This window comes from Populus trichocarpa, chromosome 13, assembly GCF_000002775.5.
Source record: "Populus trichocarpa isolate Nisqually-1 chromosome 13, P.trichocarpa_v4.1, whole genome shotgun sequence".
Taxonomy (NCBI): domain Eukaryota; kingdom Viridiplantae; phylum Streptophyta; class Magnoliopsida; order Malpighiales; family Salicaceae; genus Populus; species Populus trichocarpa.
In genome coordinates this window covers 2,763,051-2,786,314 of record NC_037297.2, presented here as the reverse complement: position 1 = coordinate 2,786,314, position 23,264 = coordinate 2,763,051, and the positions used below count along the sequence as shown (strand labels likewise).

At 33.1% G+C, this 23,264-nt stretch overlaps 2 protein-coding genes across 3 annotated transcripts; one reads left to right on the top strand and one right to left on the bottom strand.

The window, feature by feature from the left end:
- Window positions 1–98: 98 nt before the first annotated feature.
- Window positions 99–4,668, bottom strand: LOC7474606 (light-inducible protein CPRF2). Its single transcript, XM_024583761.2, has 6 exons — window positions 4,166–4,668; window positions 3,071–3,167; window positions 1,828–2,038; window positions 1,178–1,253; window positions 976–1,101; window positions 99–702 (listed from the first exon to the last, which is right to left on the bottom strand). Exons 1-6 carry the CDS (start codon window positions 4,547–4,549, stop codon window positions 295–297), a joined length of 1,302 nt encoding a protein of 433 aa, XP_024439529.2. The 5' UTR covers window positions 4,550–4,668; the 3' UTR covers window positions 99–294.
- Window positions 4,669–19,670: 15,002 nt separating this feature from the next.
- LOC112325814 (GDP-mannose 3,5-epimerase 2) lies at window positions 19,671–22,917 on the top strand. Of its 2 annotated transcripts, XM_024592890.2 has the most exons (8): window positions 19,671–19,844; window positions 20,497–20,534; window positions 20,893–21,300; window positions 21,384–21,477; window positions 21,580–21,709; window positions 21,823–21,955; window positions 22,122–22,329; window positions 22,428–22,917. In XM_024592890.2, the coding sequence occupies exons 3-8, from the start codon at window positions 20,894–20,896 to the stop codon at window positions 22,581–22,583; spliced, it is 1,128 nt and encodes a 375-aa protein (XP_024448658.2). In that variant the 5' UTR covers window positions 19,671–19,844; window positions 20,497–20,534; window position 20,893; the 3' UTR covers window positions 22,584–22,917. The 2 variants fall into 2 exon arrangements, with proteins under 2 accessions (XP_024448658.2, XP_024448659.2); XM_024592891.2 differs by lacking the exon at window positions 20,497–20,534 and having other exon boundaries at window positions 19,672–19,844.
- The last annotated feature ends 347 nt before the right edge of the window (window positions 22,918–23,264 follow it).

Sequence of the window (23,264 nt, the reverse complement as noted above, 5' to 3'; positions counted from 1 at the left end):
TTGATTAATCTGTGGCAACTCTATATCTTATGCTCCTATTCATGGAGAGGAACAAACCATTCACAGAGGTGCAAGAAAGCCTCTGACAAACAACAGCATTGTAAAAAGTTGACAACTAAATTGATAAGATTGTTCTATACAGCAAGATTTCGCATTGTAAGTTGCGGTCAAAAATAGCTGTTCGATTCAACATGTAGTTAAGGAATAGAACCTTTACATACAGTTAAACAAAAAATCATACTGGAATGCAAACGTCTTCTCCAAATCTGTCAATAAAATCTTCACACTCGGGGATCATTTTGCCTGCTCCCCATTGGACTGGGGCCCGCAAGGACTTGCACCCCCACGAATCCGTTTCTGCAAATGCTCCAAGCTAGCTACTCGCTGCAAGGAAGGTGTTCGCCCCATCTTGTTCCCTGATACTCCTGCTGCTGGTACAGGATTTGGCTGCACATTTTCAACTGAAGATATATCTGCCAACACATTATTGCCTCTGGGCCTGGAGTCATGAGTTGTTATAGGATTGTTTGGAGCTTTATAAAAGTGATGCTTTGGGTCATCCTTTACAGGAACAGCAGCATCTGCAGTGTCAGAGGGGCTTCCATCAAATGATGACATACTCATTGTGGATATATCAGGCAAGGCATGGAACATAGTGTTCAACCCAGTAAATCTTTTGACTGTCTCTTCAGCCATCTTCACCTGGATATGCATGCAATCACCAAATGAAAAAAAAAAGAGTCAGTTTTCTGCCTCCCATTGTACACCAAAATCTCTCCCCTTTTATGTACTTACATGCCAGTGCATGTCGCTAGAATCACTAGATTTTGTTCTCTTGATATAGTGATTGTAGTTTCACTACACATGCACTGGCATGTATTTAGCTGGGCAGTGGAGGTGAAAGCCTTGCCATTGCTATGTAGATATCTTGTTGTATACTCTTAAGTTTAAAGACAAACCAGTTAAAGGAGTTACCTTCGCTCTCAGTGTTTCAACATCAGCTTTTAAAACTCTGTTGTCAACAGCTGACTCATTGTACTTCTGACTTATGTCAGTGAGGCTCTTCAGTAGAGATGAATTTTCAACCCTCAATTGAGCAACCTGAAAAGAAAAATGTTAAGGATTTCTGTAGAAGAGGAAAAACAAAAAGGCAAGCAGGCAGTTAAAAGAACCAGACCTGTGTCTCAAGCTCAGTCAAATGGGCCTGCTTTCTACTTCTTGATCGCCGAGCTGACTCTCTATTTGAAAGCATTCTGGAAAAAAAAACATACCCGCATGATTCCATGGAAGGGAATGGAACCAATAGCAGAAAAATCAGATGAATATAAACTGATCCACCAGTGTCCACAAATTAGAACAAAAAAAAAATGTGCTCAAGTTTCTGATCCTTCATCAAATATGCTAACAGCTGTTTTCCATTAAGCAATTTGTTCTTGCACACATGCCCGTGTTTCAGTTGGCTGTCTCTTTGATGAATCTAATCCTAAATGCAATAGATAGAGTTCAAAAAATTACAGTAAACTGATGTTTTATGAACTGTTATCTGAAAGGGAATGGAATATGCTTGTTCCGCATAAACTGACTGAAAACTCTTGATCTCTCTGGCATACCAATCACACATTGCTGGACCAGAGTACGGTAACAAAACAAAACAATTGCTATCCACTAAAAGTTGCATCTGGAACATGTGGTCTTGCGGTGAAAGTGTTTATTACATATCAGATGGTAGAAACATGAATTTCCCAATTTATGAAGAATAATTTATATTTCAATCTACAAGCAGCAAACCTATAATACTAACAATCAGAAAAGCACAGAAGTAGTTACCTCCTTACACGCTTTGCATCAGCAGGTTGCATATTTTCAGTTAATTCAGTTTCTGCTTCATTTTCATCATCCTCTGACAGTTCTCTGGATGATACACTAGTTGTTGGCTTCACAGTAACTGCAGATTTCCTTTGCATGGAAGGTAAGGAGGGAGTTCCAAGAGGCTCATTAGCATCTTTATCTTGGGATATCGGTAAATCATATCCAGCTCCTGCATAGGTAATTAAAAAGGGAAATAACTAAAAGAGCAACAGTACAAGTGCTTTATGGGAGTATGCAAAACCTTACACCAACTTGGTGGAGAGGTCCGCTGCGGGTGAAAGAGAAAAGAACATGTTTAGGATTTAGGATTAGGCAACATATGCTGATCATAACATCAAAATGCAAACATATCAATTATGGCTAGATGATTCAAGTTTTGCCATATTTTTAGCCAGGGAACAATGCAAGACTATTCAGAACACCTTTTCAAATTTCCTACTTGGAGCTACTAACATTTTTGTCAAATGAACTGATAACATTAATTTTTTCATCAAAGAAGCCTTAGTTAGGGATATGGGGAAATGACCTTCTAATTTCCTTCACTTCATGATACCTCTCTTTCTCCTTCACTTTCCCATCAGCCAGATTTATCTTATGTGTAAGCTCATCATATCACTTGGGTTTCAGGTTCCTGCAGCCAGATTCCCTTATATGCTGGTAGCCTGTCACTACCTTCTTCCAAGAAGCAATGGCTTAACACTGGTTTTTAAAGCATTCTCATCTAGTTTGAGACCAGATAAGGGAATGACAAGACAGTGGATCATCGAGCAAAAGCCCCTTCCAAGGTAATACTAGATTGCAGTAACCCTTTCCTACATAAGATTCTTTAAAAATTCTTTCTGAGGTTATTTAAGAACTCCCTTTTCTAAGGTGCACAGGAATCCCATTTCCCTTGTTAACATGGGCTACATCACTAGACTTCCGTGATTGATTTACATGCTAAATGAATCTAGTAGTCCAGAAAAATAAGTTGGCATGCTAAGTTTGTTTATCCATTCTGAGTTGTTTATCCCTATCAAAATGACTCGGCTCTTGTAGCTTTTAAACCACTATATCTAATCTCTCTAATAATTTCTTGTTATATTGAAAGCGGACATTTCCCAGAAAGGTATAGGTATATGTACATTTGAACAACAAGGTATAGGTATATGTACATTTGAACAACAACACGCATAGAAATGGCAAATAAAGGAAGTTGAACCTTTAGAAGGAGCATGTGATCCCAATTGTGAAGTATTTGAAGCCTGTGATCCACTTTCAGCTGCGGCAGGAGAATCTAGAGGCTTTACAAAAGATGCCTATTGACAAGAGCAACATATTCAATTAACCATGACAAACCTTTTTAAATATTTACAGTAACCGAAAATAACTAAAGAATAAAGAACCAAAATTGTATGGATGTTTGGCATTTGCTTTATCCAAACATAGCGCTACTATACAAATTAACATAAGCTAACTAGCACTTAACCCTTGTTATTCACAAAACACCATTTAGGTTCTGTTGCTTCAAAAATCTTTAGTTCCACCATTCCAAATTAGTTTCCAAGCTGAAGTTCTTAACTTGGGACCTCCACCATTCTGGAAAAAAGTGGCTTTAACAATCCCTTTGCAATCAATAATTCAGGCAATGATTCTGACAGTTCAATTGGTTAAAATGATTTGTGGACTTCCTGTCTTCCTCTCGCTGAAGCATAAAATAGACCTTAATACCTAGCTTCAACAATAACTTTTGTTCTATTGTTTCATACCCATGGAAACCTAATGTTCAAGTAATTTCAAAAGTGCTAACCTCCTCGTTCCCAGTGAATTCCTTGCTTCAGTTTTAGTCAAGCATCAAGCAGCATTTCCCTAGTACAGCTATTGAACTCCTCTAAGAAAAAAAAGAACTAAATCCAGCGAACTTTTCCATTTCCAATGAACTAAGAACAAAAGCACCCATAAATGTACTTCCTTTTAGCTTTCTTCAATTTTCTCAGAAATAAAAGGAAAAACAAATCTATTAGCTAGTTAACTAATTAAACTAATGTTTCCATTACCAAGAAACTAAAACAACATGGTAAGAACTTTAAAACACGCCAAAAAAAAATCCATACTTTACTCCCTTTCCCAATTTTTTCTCACTAATCAAACACAACCACCAAGGAAGAAAAGAATACCTACAAGATCCAATCTTTTTTCTTTTCTTTAACTTGCTAAGCAACAAACTAAAAATCCCACATGAAAAATCACACAAAAAACATATAAATACATAAATATACACGTATATTCTCAATTTAAATTAAAAAAAAAAGTTTACCCGAGTCAAAGCAACAGCAGCACAAGCCAAATTGAGTTTACTCTTCAAAAACGCATGATAATCGTCAGATTCCACCGGAATAATCGCCGGAGCAGCAAAGGAGGAAGCAGCAGTGGCACAGGTCCCATTACTAAAGGAACACTTACTTGTAGCGTTGTTATTACTATTACCATGATCTTTGATTTGAACAACGTCAGTTTTATCAGCAGAAGAATTAGAAGAAGTGTTGTCATCAAGGGTTACAGCAGAGGCTTCTTGAAGGAATCTTTCGAAAGCCCATTCAGACTCAGACCGGTTCATTTTGGACAAGTCATCAGGTGGTGGTGGTGGTGGTGACCAAAAAAGCTCAGTAATGTTATCCTCCACTGAAAATACCCTCTCCATGTATGTTGAAGTTTAAACTAGCCTGTAGATGTTTATAATGTTGTCTTGAATACTGAATAGAATAAGATTAGGTGGAGGTGATGCGGGTCTGAGGTGGTAATGGATAAAATGGAGTTTTACTAATGATTTTCCCACCTTTCTTTTCGTTTGTTGCTGGCTTCATTTTTGGGGAATGGGGGGTCCATCTTATATTTTATTATTATTTGTGGCAATGTGGAGGAGCCATCCATGTATTTCTATTAGGCAAGTGGGGAGAAATATCCACTACTTGCACGATGCAGAAAATCAATCATGTTTATGGTCCCTACTCCCTCCTACTACTAGGAGGAGAAGAAGAAGATGTATGATCAAAATTTGTGCATATCCATTTTGATGAGGGTTTTTTTTTTTTTTTTGATAATTTTGATGGTGGAGATTTTGATCTTCTGTGCTCTACTCAATTTGATCTAGTGATATATTTCTCTAGTTGATTTGTGTTTTTTGATCAAGTATGATTCTCGTGATATTTCTAGCCTTTTCTTACCAAGAACTAAAATTTCAAAACTTGGATAATTTATTTATTTTTATCTTTTATCAAATTTAAATTTGAAAAATCATAAATATGACAATCGCTTGATTTTAGTCATTTCCATCAAAAATGAAATTATTTTCTAAATGGGTATACTTTTTTAAGATATTAGCTCCAAATGGTAAGTGGATTTATTATTTGATTACAATCCAAAAAAATGTTAGAAAAAATCTTGTTAATGCACCATTTTTAGAAATATTCTATGGTGCTCAAACTATGAATACTTATCCTATAGAAAAAGGATAAACATGAAAATAAAAAACAAATCATATCTAAGTCTCACACAAAATGATAAGAATTTTTTTTCCTATAAAAAAATTATATTTTAATTATAGTTCTTTTTATCTTTACGTGTATAAGCAGCATGAAATTTCTCCTACTTTTCATCAAACAACAATTAATACTAGGATGAGACAAAACACTTTATATTATTACCTTTGAAAAATAAACATAGAAATATTCTTGGGAAAAAATCATTGATCTTTCAACCATTTGAATCTAGAAATTCTTCTTCGTCTTCTTCTTTAAATATCTTATAAATATCTATTTTATTCCTTTGAGAACATATCTAAACCCTTTTTTGGTAACTTTTTCACACTATTATTTGACATTCCCACAAAAAAAAAAAAATCTTTGACGAAAATAATCATTTTTTAATATAATAAAACCTTCCATATAATAGTTGTTTCTTGCAATAATCTTGGAGTGAAAAAAATATAGAAGAGCATACATACATAAAAAAATCAATCCTAATCACCGGCTAGGAGTAATTTGACTAGCAAAAGAAAAGGGCCTTGCCTACTCCTCAGACACACACTAGAATCTCCTACTTGCTAGGTATTTGTTGAAGATTCGTAGGATCATAGGAGAGACGACTTTTTCTCCCAAATTCCGGTGGCTTCCATTGGACGGCTCTTCTTGGGGGATGCGGCGGCTCCATTTCTGGATAAATACTGAATCTGAAATATGGCGGGCCATGGTATCTCTTGGGCCCGCAACCTTTTTGATTTATTTTCCTTCAAGGCAATGCAAGGATGTGTTTGGCTACAACATCGTTGAACCTGGAATTGCTGTTGCCATCAATGTTCATGCCATTAACGAACGAAACTTGTAGAAAGGCAAAAAATGGGCTTGGATTCGCCCCACTGAGAAGCTGCTATTGATTACAAAAACAATAAAAAAAAGGAGCAATATGGAGCTCTAACTGCTAACTAAGCTTTCAGACAATATCTTTGTTTTTGTTTTTGTCTTTGCTTCTCCACGTTGGAAGCAGTTAGGATAACGATAAATTTATCGAAAGAATGATGTTAAATTAGTTTTCTGAGCTTTTTTTATCCACAAGAGAGATGAACCCCAGATGCAGGATGACCTGATCATCCAACCAATGCAGTTATTTGAGAAACTCATTTGAATAAGATATTAGAATAAATTAGCATATGATTTAAGCACTAATCATAGCATAATCTAGACGTGATAAGCTTAGCGAATCACTAAAAGGGCATGAAAATAGGACTTTGAAATTACAACAAAAAAAAAAAGCTAGGGGGGGAATGAAAAATGTGGATTACAATTGTAATCCGTTTTATGTTTTTTTTTTCTTATATTTTGATTTTTTTTTGTGTTTTGGTTATTGATTTTTTTATTCTTTATATTATGTGTTTATTAAGATTTAGAGTTGATAATTTATTTTAATTTGTCTTTTATATGATTATCGTGGAATCAAAAAAATATCTCAACATCGCGATATAATCTATTTAAAAAAAATTAGTTAAATAAAAATTAATTTAAAAAAACTAAGTTATTAAATTTTGTGGAGTCAATGACTCAGTTTGCGAGTTTGACGAGTTAACACTGGTTGCCCTAGTTCACCGGTTTAGCGGGGTAACTTTTTTTCTTCTTCTTTTTCTAATTAAACTCGATTATGTGATTATCTATTTTTCTTTTTATCATATAGTTAAAAAATAATTTTTTAAAAAAAACTATGTTATAAAATTTTAGAAAGTTCATGGGCCTGTTCGCGAGTTTAGTTTTTTTTTATTTTATCCCTTGATATTGGGTTGATTGCGAATTGAGTTTCATAATTTGTTTTGTTTCGCTTTCTATGAGGTTATCATAGTCTTAAAAAAAATCTCAGTATTGGGTTAGCGCTCAATTTTGTGATCGTTTATTTTTATTATCATATAGTTAAATAATCAATAGTTAAAAAAAACAAGTTATTAATCCCAATGGAGTCCATTACCCGGCTTGCAGATTTAATGTGTTGACCCGGGTTACTTAATTCACAGGTTTAACGGGTTTACCTATCAAACCTGATGTTTTTTTTAGTTTTCGGTCATTTAATTTTTTTAATTGTTTTTTCCTTTATTTCACTCTTCTTCAATATTGGATTAGTTGAGAAATGAATTTCATGGTTTATTTTTATTTATTTTTTATAGAGTTGTCACGATCTTAAATAAATATATTTTTTAGGGTTGATGCTTGATTCTACAAGCATCTATTTTTATCATAAATCAAACAAAAATAACTTAAAAAACAACAAAGTTATTAAACTCATTAAAATCCATGACTCAGGTTACAGGGTGACCGGAGTCGATTCAATCGGTATCGTCTCAATATTTTTTTAAAAAAATTGTCATCTTAAAGTGTTTTTAAAAGTTATGTCGTATTTTTACCGGTCATCAAAATTATTTTTGGACCCATGAAAGTGACCGATTCACTTTGGGTCAGTTCTCATGCGGTGTAATAGAAAACTCGAGCTAGATAAAAAGTCGGGTTAATAGATTTCAAGATCAAACCACTTGATCAGATTTAATCACATTGCCAAAAAAATTTCTTATACTTTTGACATTCTTCTTTAAGTTTAAGAAAACGAAGGCTGACACGAAGCGCAAGCGAATAACTAGTATTTTTATGGCTGGAAATGATCCTTGCTAATTTTGCCATCTTTGTATTATAGGGTATCTTCGTTTATTATCATTTGAAAAAAATATTAGTCAAATAATATAGTTAGAAAATTTTTGTAAAATAACACAATATACTATGTGTTACAATTAGAAAAAAGTGATATTATAAGATGCTGCAAATGGAAAAAAAGCATTATTTCTAAGAAATTGTTTTCAAATCATGACATGTACCAAATTAAACCATTTTTCTAAAACTTTTTCAAACAGTATTATTTTATTAATTTTTTTTAAAAATCATATTTAAAGCTATAAATTAGCTTTCTAGACTAGGTTCACAACCTTATGCGAACACCTAAATCAAAGGGTATAATCTATCAAAACTGAATATAGGTTTTTTCTTTCTAGTTGATTTCTTCCATTTCTATCTGTCAATATGATGCATGTATCTTTATTAGAAGTTTTGTATCAATTTAACATCAGTGTACCTTTTTTATTTCATAAGTTTAGAAGTAACTAAATATTTGTCTCCTGCTAGGTCGGATTAAGTTTTTTTTAAAAGTAAAAAATATATAATGGCATTGCTGACATTTTTTTTGAAAAAAGAATTCAATTATGAACAAAAAAATCTAATGCATATTGTTCGACATCTTCTGTTTTTAATATTGAGACGATGACATATTGGATCGACCCGGCTATACCCTAGTTACTCGCAAAACCCTTGACCTGGGTCATGAGATCGTGATAACTCCATAAAAAAGAAAAAAAATTAACTAGGAAGTCTAATTCTCAATCAACCAAATATTGAAGAATGATAATAAAAAAAAATATTCAATATAAAAAAAAATGACTCAAGTCAACCCAAGTAAACTCATGCCTTGAGTCATGAGTATAGGATTTCCCCTATAGAAAGAAAATCACAAAGCTCTGAAGAAACTCATTGTTGAATGGGAAAATAAAAAAAAAACAATGAAAAAAACAACTCGAGTCAACCCGAGTTAACCCACCAAACTCGTACCCTGGGTCATGAGATTAGAATAACTTCATAGAAGACAAATCAATAAAAAATAATGAAGGTCAATTCCATGAAACTACATGTTGAAGTCTGAAATTGAAAACAAAATAATTTTTTTTTAAAAAAAAACCATGAGTCAAGCGGGGCTATATAAGCTCTTAAATCCGGGATCCAAGTTATGATATCGAGATTACCCCATAGAAAGCAAATAAAAATTTTTACAGACATCAATCCCTTGCCGACTCAATGTTGAAGGATGAAATTAAAAAAAAAAGACTCAAAACAATTGCAAACAACAATAATAAAAAAAGACCAAAATTAACATAAGAGAAAATTAACAAGCAAAGCAAGAAAATCGAGGTGATGAGAGAAAAAGATAGAGGAGGGAAATAAAAGAAGAGTGGGTCATTGGAGACACACACACACCCTTTCTACTTGATCACATGCCACCAGAAATTGAAAAGCTTACTAAAATGATTCAGGAGACATCATAAAAGACCTTTTTCGGAGGGCGAAAGTGGTTACACATGCCTCCACAATGCGACAACTTTCCTCACATGCTGGTGCATAAAATGCACAGGCCACATTACTGTTTTCTTGTTCAATTTTATCTATATTTTTGTTTCAGTTTCAGATTTGGTTCCTCAAACCTTAATTATTTTAAATCAATAAAATTGAATTTTATTTTGTAAAACCAAGCATTAACCGTGGGTCAGAATTTTTCCTCAGCATCACAAGATCCTTATATCTAGAAACCATAACAAACTATTAAATCAAATCAAGATGAACTCAATGTGAAATAATAAAATTGAAAGATAAAAAGGAGGGTTGGACATTTTTTTTTCTGCCTGCTCAATTCAGTCCTTGGTGCTAGCAAAACAAAATTTATGAATATTTTTTTAATATTCAAATTCAGTCCCCAAAGTTCTAATTGTTTCAAATCAATAAAATTTTATTTAATTTTACCAAACCGAGTATTAAGTGAGCGACAACATGTTTTCTCGGCAATGTGAGATCCCTATGGAGTCTAATCCCAAATAAATGTATTGTTAAAAGAAAAAATCAACAACAAAAGTCAAGGGATAAAAAAAAGGAAGAGTTAAATGACCAAAAAAAATTTAAAAAAAGAAGAAGAGAAAACACTGCGGAACACTAATATAATTCACATTGTTTTCTCTTACTGCTACAGTATTTCTCCCACAAGTGTTTTTTTGTAATCTTAATTTATTAATATTATTAGAGAATCCCATATGAATATCAGAAGACAGAACACTCAATTGAATCGCATTGAACAAACTGTTAGGAGTGTCGCGCGTTGCTAAGTGTCGTCGGTGCAAAATGGAACAAGGGTCTTGCAGTTTATGACCTTTCGATGGCCTATGCTGGGATTAATTTATTTGCTCGTCTCTGATCCTGTCATCTTGATGATCTTTAAATAAATAGCAGCTCGGCTATCTATGTCTATAATCTTTGCTTTGATAAGGTTGCTTGATCCAGTTTTGACTTATCATTTGAATTTAGATTCAGCTTTGGGGCGTGACATTCTGCTAGGGCGAAGATGATTTACTAAAGGGATGATAAAATGGGGTCCAGGGTGTCAAAGTATGAATTTCAATCTACCAAGAACATCTTGATTTGTGCATGCAATCTATAAATTTGAAAGCATTAGAAATTAACCTTATGAACTTTTCAAGACCATGAAATCCCAACAGCTGACAGCTTCACATCCCACTAGGTCATCAAAATCAGTATGAAGATAGATACTACCTGGTGGACAAAATCCCTAGTCTCCCATTGATAGAAAAAAGCTTTGCAATATCCAAACAATACATCATGTTAGATGAAGTGAAGAAAACAAGCAAATTCACTGGTCAAATCATTTCAGCTTGGATTGACAGAAGAACTCATAGGATGTGGTGTTCATTGTTTATGCATGACTGTCAAATAATTTGTCTCCTCACTAAAACATTTTGTACACAGGAGTCATAAGTTTTCCAAAGAAAAGACAGTGTAGATCAGAAAAGCCTAGATCCCAATGATACTACAGGCGATGGAGGGGTTCACAGAAAGTTATTGACAAAAAAACTGAACCAACGTTTAAAGGCGATTTATTCGTAGATTTCACGTTGATTACTCACAAAAAGAAAAGCAAACAATTAAATAAGTTGGCCTTTCCCAATTATGATCCCACCAGGACAAATCAATGAATATGATAATGGATGGGGTGGCTATGTTATACTTAGAGAAACACACGTAGCTGTGTTATACTTGGAGAAACACTCTGCACTTTGGAAATCTAAAGCTACATGGTTAAATTTGGTGTCTTTGGTCTTCAATAGTTCATTCCAGTTTAGTTTATTTCCTAGCCAAGTAAGGATTAGTTACCCTAGTCTTTCAGGGAGTCTTAATTATCTCTATATATGAAATAGGGATGCTATTGTATGTTTTGATTTTCAGGAGATTTGAGTTGTGAAATAAGTTAAGAGTTATTCTGAAGGGTTAGTGCCTCAGCTTTCTTCTCTGTCCTCCTGTTCTTCTGTTAGACAACCTCGAGGACCCATCACCATTGCCTGATTACCAGAAGCCTAACGTCAGTTATATTCCCGCCTCAGTGCCCGACGTAGTAATATCAAGTTATATGAGCAACAACTTACATATTGGCTGATCAAGACCATTGCATTGTCCTCCTCCTTTGTGGCGAACTCCTTGAATGCATCTTCAATTGCTTTTACAGTTGTTTCTGAGCATAAACATGAATATTACAAGTCAAGACGAACATCAACTTCCCTCAGAAATTATGCCATTGTCATATGTCCAAGCTCTTTTTTGTCTCCAAACAATCCTGAGCCTTTCCATTGATCAGAAATTGCACAGAATTATAGAGACATCAGTAATTAAACATGCTTGAATCAACTATTAGATAGATGGTATTTCTCTGCACGTCCACTGCTGCCGGCAAAAATTAGATGGGCTTTGTAACCTGTTCATCAAAAAGAAATTGACAAAACACTTATAAGAGTGATGAATGATCTTCTAGGCAGTAATTAATCTCTTCAAGAACTGTGCTGTCAGATTTCATTGATGTAAGATTTTAGCCATTCAAAGCTATAAAAAAATGTCAATCTTTTTCAATTAACAAGAGCACAGAACCTTTATTTGAAAAACTATGCATTCTAAAAAAACAGGAATTCGGACCGCAAATACAATCTAATATCTAAATGTAAAACGTTACGATCTAAAAAGGAAAATCAGAGAGAAGAAAAGAAATGGATAGAAGAAACAAGAGAGAGAGAGAAAGAGAGCTGCCACTAGTTTTCTGTACTGTTCATCTTCTCTATTTTCTCTTTGGATGGTATTCTTTAATGAACAATGCTGTTTTTTATTATTTATTTTTATTATTTTTTTTTAATTTTATCATTTTATGTGATGTTTGTTATATTTCATGTGTTGGAGTTTTCTTCTCCCTTACATTTTCTTGACAATTCAAGGTAGGGGTGATTATTTTCAGTTCGGTTCGATTTTTATTAAAAAAAAGTAACCAAGCCAGTTTTTTTTCTAAAAAAAACCGAAACCAAACCGGTTCAAACCGACCGGCTTCAGTCCGGTTCGGTTATTTTAGAAAAAAACCGGTTCAAACCGGTTTGGCCCGGTTTTTTTTCCAGTTTGGGTTTGGTTCGATTCGGTTTGGTTTTTTCAGTTTTAGGCTTATAAAACCGAACCAGTCGGTTTTTTCAAAATTCTAATCGGTTTTTTTTCACGGTTCGGTTTTTTGTTCGATTTTCTCGGTGTAATCAGTTTTTTGATTTTTTTCTCACCCCCAATTCAAGGTGTTTGAAGAAATTTTAAAATTGAATTAAAGGCGAATTAATAAAATGAGATTTCAATTTATAGTATTGAAAAAATTTAAAAGAAAAGGACCAAAAATAAGGGAAAAAAACTAACGGGCCTTTTCAAATTCTCACAAAAAGTCATTTTCGTCTAGAATTTTTCCATTTATTCATTTTTAATCCCTTTAGTTTTTGGATTTTACAATTTAATCCTTAACTTCATTTATTTTATGTTTTAGTCCCTCAATTCTGAGAGAAGAGAGAGATGAGAGAGAAAATGGTTAGTTGATCACATTTCAACACCAAAAAAAGTCAATCTTAGTGTTAATGGATTATTCTTGATGATAGGAATAACACTGAGGTGTTTTTGAACTTTTATCTTGCTAGAAAAAGTAGATTGTGGCTTAGCAAAATGTTTTTTATTTTATTTGATTTTGATTTTTTTTGTCTAATTTAAGGGTTTTTGTAATCGAAAATAAGTTTATTTAGGTGCTTAGAGTGTTTTTGAGGTATTTTCATTTGAAAATTGGATTAAAATGGATTTTTAGGGTCCTAAATCTCATACATTGATTTTTAGCCACCTCTCACGGTTAGAATCTTTACCAGTAGATGATATATTGTTTGACACTACATATAACGTGTTGTCTATTTATTTTTTAAAAATAAAAAGATGGAATGGTGTGTATTAAACAAAAAAAATAAGTTCAAATGTGTAGGTCTTGCCTTGTAGGTCCACTCACATCTAGGTTTTTTTGTATTGGGCTAGGCATGCGTACCAAACCATCAAGGCTCATGTGTTTGGTCTCTTTTAATACAACCTTTTGGTTTTTTCTATGAATTTTCCCTTGTATTTTAATTAAAATTCATCATAAAAAAATGATTCAAATTAAATTTAAAATATTATCTCATTAAATACCATTTAATTTTGCCTTTTTTTGAAATAAGATTATTTCTTTTTTATAAGATTAGCAATAATTTATTTATTTATTATCTATGAACCTAATATAGATTAATTTTTTTAGATTTGTGATCATGAGTATTAAAAAAACAATTATATTTTCTTATATTTTTCTTATAACTATTGTACAAGATTTTCTCATATTAAAGTTATCCCTTCAATTGCATATAAATAACAAGACATGATTTTCAATGTTTTTCTTTTTTTGTTAAAACATTTTTAAATAAAAAAATGATGCTTATGATAAAAACAAAAACATGTTTTTGTTAAAAAAAAATTGAAATGAATTGATAAGGAAATGTAGTTTAGATTGAACGTATACATTTTTTTCCAACATATTTTGACTGCCTTTACTTTTAATTAAAAAATATATTTTGGTAAAAAATGCATGAATAAAATATAGAATAATTTGTTTATATATATATATATATATATATATATATATTACAAAACTTTCAATCATAGTTTTTTGTACAAATATTTATTTTAATTGTAAAAATTCTAATAAAAATAGATTTTGAAAATTATCTCCAGTGGTAAATAACTAGTATTATACTAAAAGATAATAGAATACCATTATTCATGGGGTTATGAAAATCCATTTTGATCCTTTAATTTTTCATATTTTCATATCCTTGTAGTTTTGGTGGCTTTTCATTTTGATCTCTTCATTTTATATATATATATATTTTTTGTAATTTACATTTAAGCATTTTCATTTCAATCCTAAACTTCCATTTTTCTAGTGTTTTTTTTGTCCCTATGAGTTGAATGAGAGGTTAAAAAGTCATTGTAAAAGGGGAGGAAAGAAAAACCTTTTGATTGGCCAAGTTCTTGCACAAAAAAGATTGATCTACCCGTGAATGAATTTGCCTGAGAGATGGGAGCATATGATTTTGGCCTTTAATCTTTAATCATGTGAGAAAATGTTGATTGAAATTCCAAAAAAAAAAAAACATTATTTATTAAAATGTTGTCTGAATAGTGTGGATACTAGCTATTTTTGTTTTTTAATTATATTTTATATTTATTAAAATACCAAATTACTTCTCAGCCAACTTGCTTATAATAATAAAAAAAATCAATAGAAAAATACAAAAAAACCCATAAATGCCAGTTTTAAAATTTTCTTTTAATGGTATTTTAGTTGTTTTACTATACTTTTAAAATGTAAAAGGTTGTATTTATTCTTAATCAATCTAATAATGACTAATGAATCTTATGAAAAGACCTCATTATTTCTGATATCGAGTTTAATGATTTTTTTATAGGAAAAGTAAAATTGACTCTATATTATTTTAGTAAACAATGTTTTTCTAAAGAGATTTAGGTTTTGTTAATATTCCATGAACCTTCCAGGTAAAAAATTTATAATTTATTATCTCTTAAGATAAAAATAGTTAGATTTCAGAGCATTAACAAACTTAAAACTCAAGAACAAAAACATTTTTGTTCCTGAAATTTAAGGCTCTTTTAAGTCATTTAATATATTTTCCAAAAAGATATTAACTTTATTATCAGAGGGTCTTTGAGTCTCCCCAATTGGAACTGTTTTTTCTGGTACTCAAAACTTCTATTATAAATATGGAGTTCCTTAGAGTAAAAAAAAAAAAATTAAAAAATATGGACATTTCAATTAATCATTATCGCAAATACTAAATAACATTTTATTTATATTTTTTAGATTTTGGGACATCAACACCAAGTTTTTTAGATCAACACATTAGATGAAACCAGGTTTAATAAGTATTCTTTTAATATCAATAAAGAGACCATAGTTTTCACTCTTATCAAATGTAGAAATTGAATATATTTGTACTTGTGCCTATACAACAGGTGATCAACATTAATTTCAATCTTCCGCATTGTCCTTTTTAATTTTTATAGGGTTATTATTATTTCATGATCTAATTTATATATTTAATATGTTAATCCGAGTTAATTTAATATATTATTATTTTAATATTTAAAAAAATAATATTCAATATATCATCGTTTTAATATTTTTTAAAAATATTATCTAACATGTGCTATATTTTGAGCTCATAATTATTATTTTATTAAAAAATATATTAAAATGTTTGAATATTTTTTATATAAAAAATAAATTGATCCGATCCACCACGTTGTAAATGTAAATTCTATTATTATACCATAAGCTACTTCACTCATTCCAAAATGATCAAGGTAGAGACGGATACTTAATTAATCCTTCTTTTCCAACCTACACATTATTTTATCCAGCTTGACACATAATTTAAACACATTCTTTTCTCCAACTTGATTCATAATTTAATGATGGAAAAATCTCATCACTGCATATTGGTGACAATGGTTGGTCCATTGATTTCAATATCCAAATAACAATTTTTTTTTTATTTTTTTTATGAAACGAGATTGTTGTTTAGTTACCAAAGCACACAACGATTGATGTGTCAATTACTCAGCCATGACTGCTTGTTAGCTTAGAAAATTTGCAGTAGGTGGCCATAGGCTAATATCATATAGTCTGGGTGTTGATTTTATCAGGATCTTGTATGATCTGTAATGGAGATTACGGTATCTAATTAAGCTGGAATTTCACATGTTTTGCCTTTGTATATTCAAATTCAAAAGGAATAATGGGTCTTCAAGTTTTTCTTAGAACTAAATATTAAAAATACACTTGTGTTGTGATGCAAAAAATAAATAATATTAAAAAATTTAGTATTTATATACAATTCTAAGTTGATCCAAATTTTTTTTTACCAGTAAAACCTAGAATATTATACACAGGAGTTTAGACATAATATAGAGTTCTCATAAATACGTGAGGTTAATCATTTAGAAAAAAGCAAAAGCTGAAACAGCCGTGATAAAGCATTTTCCAAGTAATTTCCGATGGTCCCAGCCATGCAAAGACGTTTCACCTCTGCAACACTTTCCTGGAAATTTCTCTCTGATCACGGGCACATGCCACTCCTCCCAGCTGCAGCCATGCTCCTAACCCAAACAAGATTCATCTCATCAGTGACAAATGAGTCCAAACTTGTAGGTTCCAGGATGTTAGGTATCCCACCGAGCATGATAGATTAATAAAAAAAAAAGGAAAGAAATCACCATATTATCTTGGGATTACTGGACATGGATGTTTAGTCATATAAAAAAGGGAGATTATGAAAGGAGACACTGTTCATGAAAGCTGCACATGATGCCTGCAATCATGGAGAGTGCTGTGTGTTGTTTAATTGTCATTGTTTTCTCTTATGGTCCATGTTTAATTTGAGCACTTTAAGTTTATGATATGTTAACAAAAAAAAAACCTTAATTAATTAGACAAAGCATGACGTATATTATGTCGAAAACACGTAAACCTCAGCTTGGAAGTTAATGTAACGTGATGTTTTAAAATGATAATTTAATAAATATTTTGTTTTCATCACGGGTCTGTTTTTAACCAAATCATATTAAATTAATTTTTATTTTATTTTTTATAAAATTTAACCCGTATTATATCCTGGATCACCGGATTTAATAATATTATTTAACAAGGATAGGATATTAATCACTAGGTTGATAGATTAACCCGTGGCTGTTTTAATTAGAGGGTGAAGATTAACCTCTGCATTAAACCGACTACGAAAGTGGTGGTGATGTGAGATGCAAGTGTAGCAGCTACCGACAGGGAAGGATCCCATTTTTCTAAAAGCTGGAAAAATGATCACAGCTATCGTAATAAGTCTTAAAAAATTGCTGAATATTCACCTAATGATAAAGATTCGCATTGATTTCTCCCTTCCAGCTAAACCAATTAAAAAATATAAAAAAATATTTTTTTAATCAGAAAAAAGAATATAGCAGACGAAAGGCATAGATGCTAATAACAATAATGATAATAGAGTATAGTTTTCTTTATCATTCTTCCACATTTTACGTATTAAATAGATAATTGGTTCGAAATTCATAATTTTAAGCCAATTCATGAACTCTATTGAAATAATTGATCCTATTAAAGTACTCTTGATTAAAAGGGACCGAAATATTATTCAAAAGAATTTGTCACGTTTAGAAGTAATCATTTATTCATTATTCAAGACTAAAAAAACCTTTTTCAAAGGCCATATTTCTCTTTTATCTTGAAAAAATTAAGCTAGCCTATTAAAACAATTGAGGTAAGATAATGTAGCGTGTGAAGAAGAGTGATTGTCGATCACCATTGAATGAATCTTAATACACACACATTATTGATTTATATTACCTTATCATACATAATATTTGTTTTTAATTTTATTGAAGTCCTAAAAATCCAATTAATCTAATAATAGAATTTCAAGATTAGATAATCGGTTAATCAATTGGTCATAGTAATCTCATATATTCTCCCTAACCAAGGTAGTTGACAACTTATACTTGGTGCTTGGTAGGTTAAGGTTGTTTGTAGTTGGTATCTGCAAAAAGTCACTTTTGGTGGAGGTGAGGACTCTCCGATACTTAAATAAATATCTTTTTTGAGAGAGAAAATACAATAATATTCTAGAGAGAGATGCTCTGAAAATATATATGCAGTAGAGAATAGAGATTGTGAATCTTTGTTCTGAAGGTCTCATGATGTATTTATAACCCATGAATCTTGTTCTTTTATGAAGATGAGAGTTTGAAGTGTAATCTTAACCTGATAACATTTAATGAAGGATAAATATCTCTTACATCTATATGAATGTTTGATGGGAATATGATGGGTCTTTAGATGACTTTTATACACCTAAAAGGTGTAAGGAGATTAGAGTCTAAGATGTTAAATGTAACTAAACTCATGAAGGCCGAGTTCTTTCCCAATGTTAGACCCAAGGGAGGATGATCATTCTCTTGGGCACGCTAATGAAGGATGGTCATTCCCTTAAGGTGCCCAAGGAAAGATGGTCGTTACCTTGGATTTGGCTAACTGTCAAGTTCAAGTACCTTGAGTTTGGTATGTTTGTGAGACTCACATTGTCTTAGACGTGTCTGACTGCTAAGTCCAAGTATCTTAGACCTAACATGTTTTCCAAACCCGCATTACCTCATTCCCTTGGACGTGCCAAGGGAAGATGACCATTCTCTTGGGTGTGCTAAGGGAGGATGGTCGTTACCTTAGACTTGGCTAATTGCAAAGTCCAAGTATCTTAGGCCTGACATGATTGTCAAACTCGCGTTACTTTGAACTTGACTAACTGCCACGTCTAAGTATCTTGGGTTTGACATGTTTGTCACATTCACATTGCCTTGGACATGGCGAGTGGCTAGGTCCAGGTACTTTGCCAGAACCCACGTTATTGTGGACCTTGCTGATTACCAAGTACATAAGCAATAGACTTGATGGAATGCCAAGTGCAAGTGCTTTGAATATAATATATTTGTCAAACCCACGTTATCTCATTCCTTTTGGCATGTCAATAAAAGATGGTCATTCCCTTGGGCATTTCAAGGAAGGATGCGCATTCTCATGAGCATACCTGGTGCTTCACATACTATCGAGCTTAGCATGCTCATGACTTGACACACTACCAAGTCCAATAGTATTTAGGTCTGACTGACACCAAACCCAGCGTGTCAAGACTTGGCATACTGCTAAACCCAATCATGACCAGAGCCAGACCTAGTATTATTAAAACTTGAGACACTGTGAAACCTATAGTGGCTAAAGTTCTGTTTGGGAACGCGGTTGAAATCATATTTTTTTAAATTTTAAATTTTTTTGCTAAAAGATATTTTTTTTATGTTTTTAGATCATTTTGATATACTGATTTTAAAAAATAAAAAAAAATATTATTTTAATAATTTTTAAATAAAAAATATTTTGAATCGTATACACCATCAAAAATCTCAAACAGCCTTGAGTCTTGGTGTCTGGTTTCTCTTTCCTATGCTGGCTCTATAAATAGTATAAGAGTTATGGCCTTCTGAATCTACTCTCACTCTCTTTCGCTCTCTCGCAATCAATCCCTTTACTTTCTCTGCATATTATCTTCATTAGCAAAGCTACAAAACCCCAGATTTCCAATTACTCAGGTAAAAAAATAAAATCTGAACTTGTCTTTGTTGCTTACTTTTCTTGCTCAAAATACATCTTTTTGTGACCAAGATACTTGCATTTTTAGTTTCTTGTTTCTTTTTAGGTGTTAGGGTTAGAATTTGAAACGGGGTTGTTTTACCATAACTGAATCCTCTGGTTCAGACCCTGTTATGAATTATATGTTAGTGGGCTCTTGGTATGCTAAATTTCAAATCTTTGTTCAATTCAGTGACATGGATTATTACCTTGCCCTTTGTTTCTTAGCTAATTCTGAAAACAGCTGCTTGTTCTTGTCTTCTCATGAATTATGTTCATGTAATTTTCAGTGGAACTTTTAATTTACCCTAGTTTGTTTTCACTAGCTGTGTTGTACTAATTCTTTCCAACGATATGAGGTCACTGGTCAGTTTATTGTTTCTCATGTGCTCTTTCTTTTCTATTTTCTACCATAAGTAATATCCCCGGATGCTCTGATGTTGTTAAGTCAAGTAAAATAGTATTTTTTTTTCTCTTCAAGGAATATGTTTGTGTAGCTTTCTAAATATTTTATTTGTCCTGTAATTTCAACCTCTCTCTTGAGTAGGTGCTTTTTATTTGGTTAATTCTGATGTATAATCCCTGACTATGTTTCCTTGTTGGTGGGATTAGGATTTGGCTGGCTGGAATTCCTTTTTGTCTTTTAGGGAGTAGGTTTTGCCATTATCTCTCTTATTTTTCTTTCCTCTTCACTTGGTTAATTCTACTAACTTTGACGATATTAATGAGATTCGGGCTTAATTAAATGTTAAATATGAAATTTTGTAAGCTTGGTGTAACGAATTACGTATGCAAATGTGTCAGTTAGCACTACCAATTTGTTTTTTCTTTTTAGGAATGGCTGTCATGATTAAGTTATCATTTTGTGTTTACATGTAATTTTTCTTTAGGTTTTCCAGTTATGAAGCATTTAATTTAGAATCTTTGGTTCTGTGTTAAATGAAAAGTACTTCTAGTAATCATTGTTTAACTTTTTCTTTGTCCTCTTGTTGATTTTACAAAATACAGAATGGGAAGTGCTGATGGAAGCTATGGTGCATACACCTATGAGGCCCTCGAGAGGGAGCCTTACTGGCCATCTGAAAATCTCAAAATTTCCATCACTGGAGCCGGTGGTTTTATTGCCTCCCACATTGCTCGCCGTTTGAAGTCTGAGGGTCATTATATTATTGCTTCTGACTGGAAGAAGAATGAGCACATGACAGAAGACATGTTCTGTCATGAATTCCATCTTGTTGATCTTAGGGTCATGGATAATTGCCTGAAGGTTACAAAAGGAGTTGACCATGTTTTCAACCTGGCTGCTGATATGGGCGGGATGGGCTTCATTCAGTCCAATCACTCTGTCATTATGTATAACAACACAATGATCAGCTTCAACATGCTTGAAGCTTCCAGGATCAATGGCGTTAAGAGGTTAGTTGTTGTGGATAGGATAAGGAGCAGTCCTGTTTAATTTGACATGTGCTCAGAAAGTGTTGATGTTTTTCTTCCTGCAGGTTATTCTATGCCTCTAGTGCTTGTATTTACCCTGAATTTAAGCAGCTGGAGACTAATGTGAGCCTCAAGGAATCTGATGCCTGGCCTGCAGAGGTTGGTTGCTCTTTCTGGTTAAGAGGAATGCAAATCACTTATATTTTTACCTGTAAATGATTGGAGTGCTTGATGAATATAATTTCCCAACTTGTGTTTTAGCCTCAAGATGCTTATGGCTTGGAGAAGCTTGCAACGGAAGAGTTGTGCAAGCATTACACCAAAGACTTTGGAATTGAATGCCGCATTGGAAGGTTCCATAACATTTATGGTCCTTTTGGAACATGGAAAGGCTAGTGCTTAACAACTGCAATCACTTGCTATATGGAGGGATTTTTTGCTTTGTATTCATTTTTTCTGCTTACTTGGATTATTCTAATTTGTTATTTCATATGTTCACCATAGGTGGCAGGGAGAAGGCACCCGCTGCTTTCTGCAGAAAGACTATGACTTCTATTGATAAATTTGAGATGTGGGGAGATGGACTTCAAACCCGATCCTTCACATTCATTGATGAATGTGTGGAAGGTGTGCTTAGGTGAGTGCTTTGTGTTTTTTCTATCATGTATAATCGAAGCACTCGCTTGTGTTCTCGGGATACTTGGGTTCGTACTGATATTGATCACCATTCTTGTCATATCCCATGGGTTCTGCCAGTATTATTCTTTAATTAATCATCCTTGAATACATTTTCTCTGTTTCAGATTGACAAAGTCAGACTTCCGTGAGCCAGTGAACATTGGAAGTGATGAGATGGTTAGCATGAATGAGATGGCTGAGATTGTTCTCAGCTTCGAGAACAAGAATCTCCCTATTCATCACATTCCTGGCCCAGAAGGTGTTCGTGGACGTAACTCTGACAACACACTAATCAAAGAGAAGCTTGGTTGGGCTCCTACAATGAAGCTGAAGGTACCCGTCTTTCAAGATATGATTTTGGGTTATGCATCCTCTGTTTAGCCTTGCCTTTACTACTAAGGACTCCGAACATGCTAATTATTATGTTGCAGGATGGGCTGAGAATTACATACTTTTGGATCAAGGAACAGATTGAGAAAGAGAAGTCACAAGGAATGGACTTGTCTATTTATGGTTCATCTAAAGTGGTGGGAACCCAAGCACCCGTTCAATTGGGCTCACTTCGTGCTGCTGATGGTAAAGAATGAAATGTTGAAGCTATAGATGTCTTGCAGTTATACTTCAGAAAGCCAGGTTTTCTTATTATGATATGTCAATGATATTGTGGTGGGAAATCAGCCATGGTTCTGGAGTCACAGGGCTGCAATCCACATTGCTCTAGTTTCGGGTGTGCACCATGTTGGTTTTTCCGAGGGAAGCTTTTATGCCCTCATTCCTATCAATCTGGTTTTTTCTAGCAACCTGCTACTGTAATATTATGTTGCAGGCGTAATAGCCTTGGAACCTCATTTTGTTCCTGCAATAACTATTTACCATTGGTGGTCTGTGATGAATAATATTTCTTTTCACCATTGTTGTTTAGATTCCAATGCAACAGATTCCGTTGTTCCTTGCCATAACATTTCCTTTTTTATGATGCCAGAGTAGATGACAGTTAGCTTACATGGTAAATTGTAATGGAGTAGTTTACCTGCCTCTGGTTATTTTGGCCAAGTTTATACTGGATGGTGCTGTAACCTTCCATTGTTGTCCTCCAATAAATATTTAGCGAAAACACGATAATAAAATCTGGTGCCCCCAATTTAATGCGACTAAATCTAGACAGTGAAAGGCACCGACCAGGTCACGGGCTTGGATGTGGTGGTTCACAACTTGGGGGAGCTGATTTAGAAGGTCTATGGACTATGGTTCAAGAGAAACACAAGGAA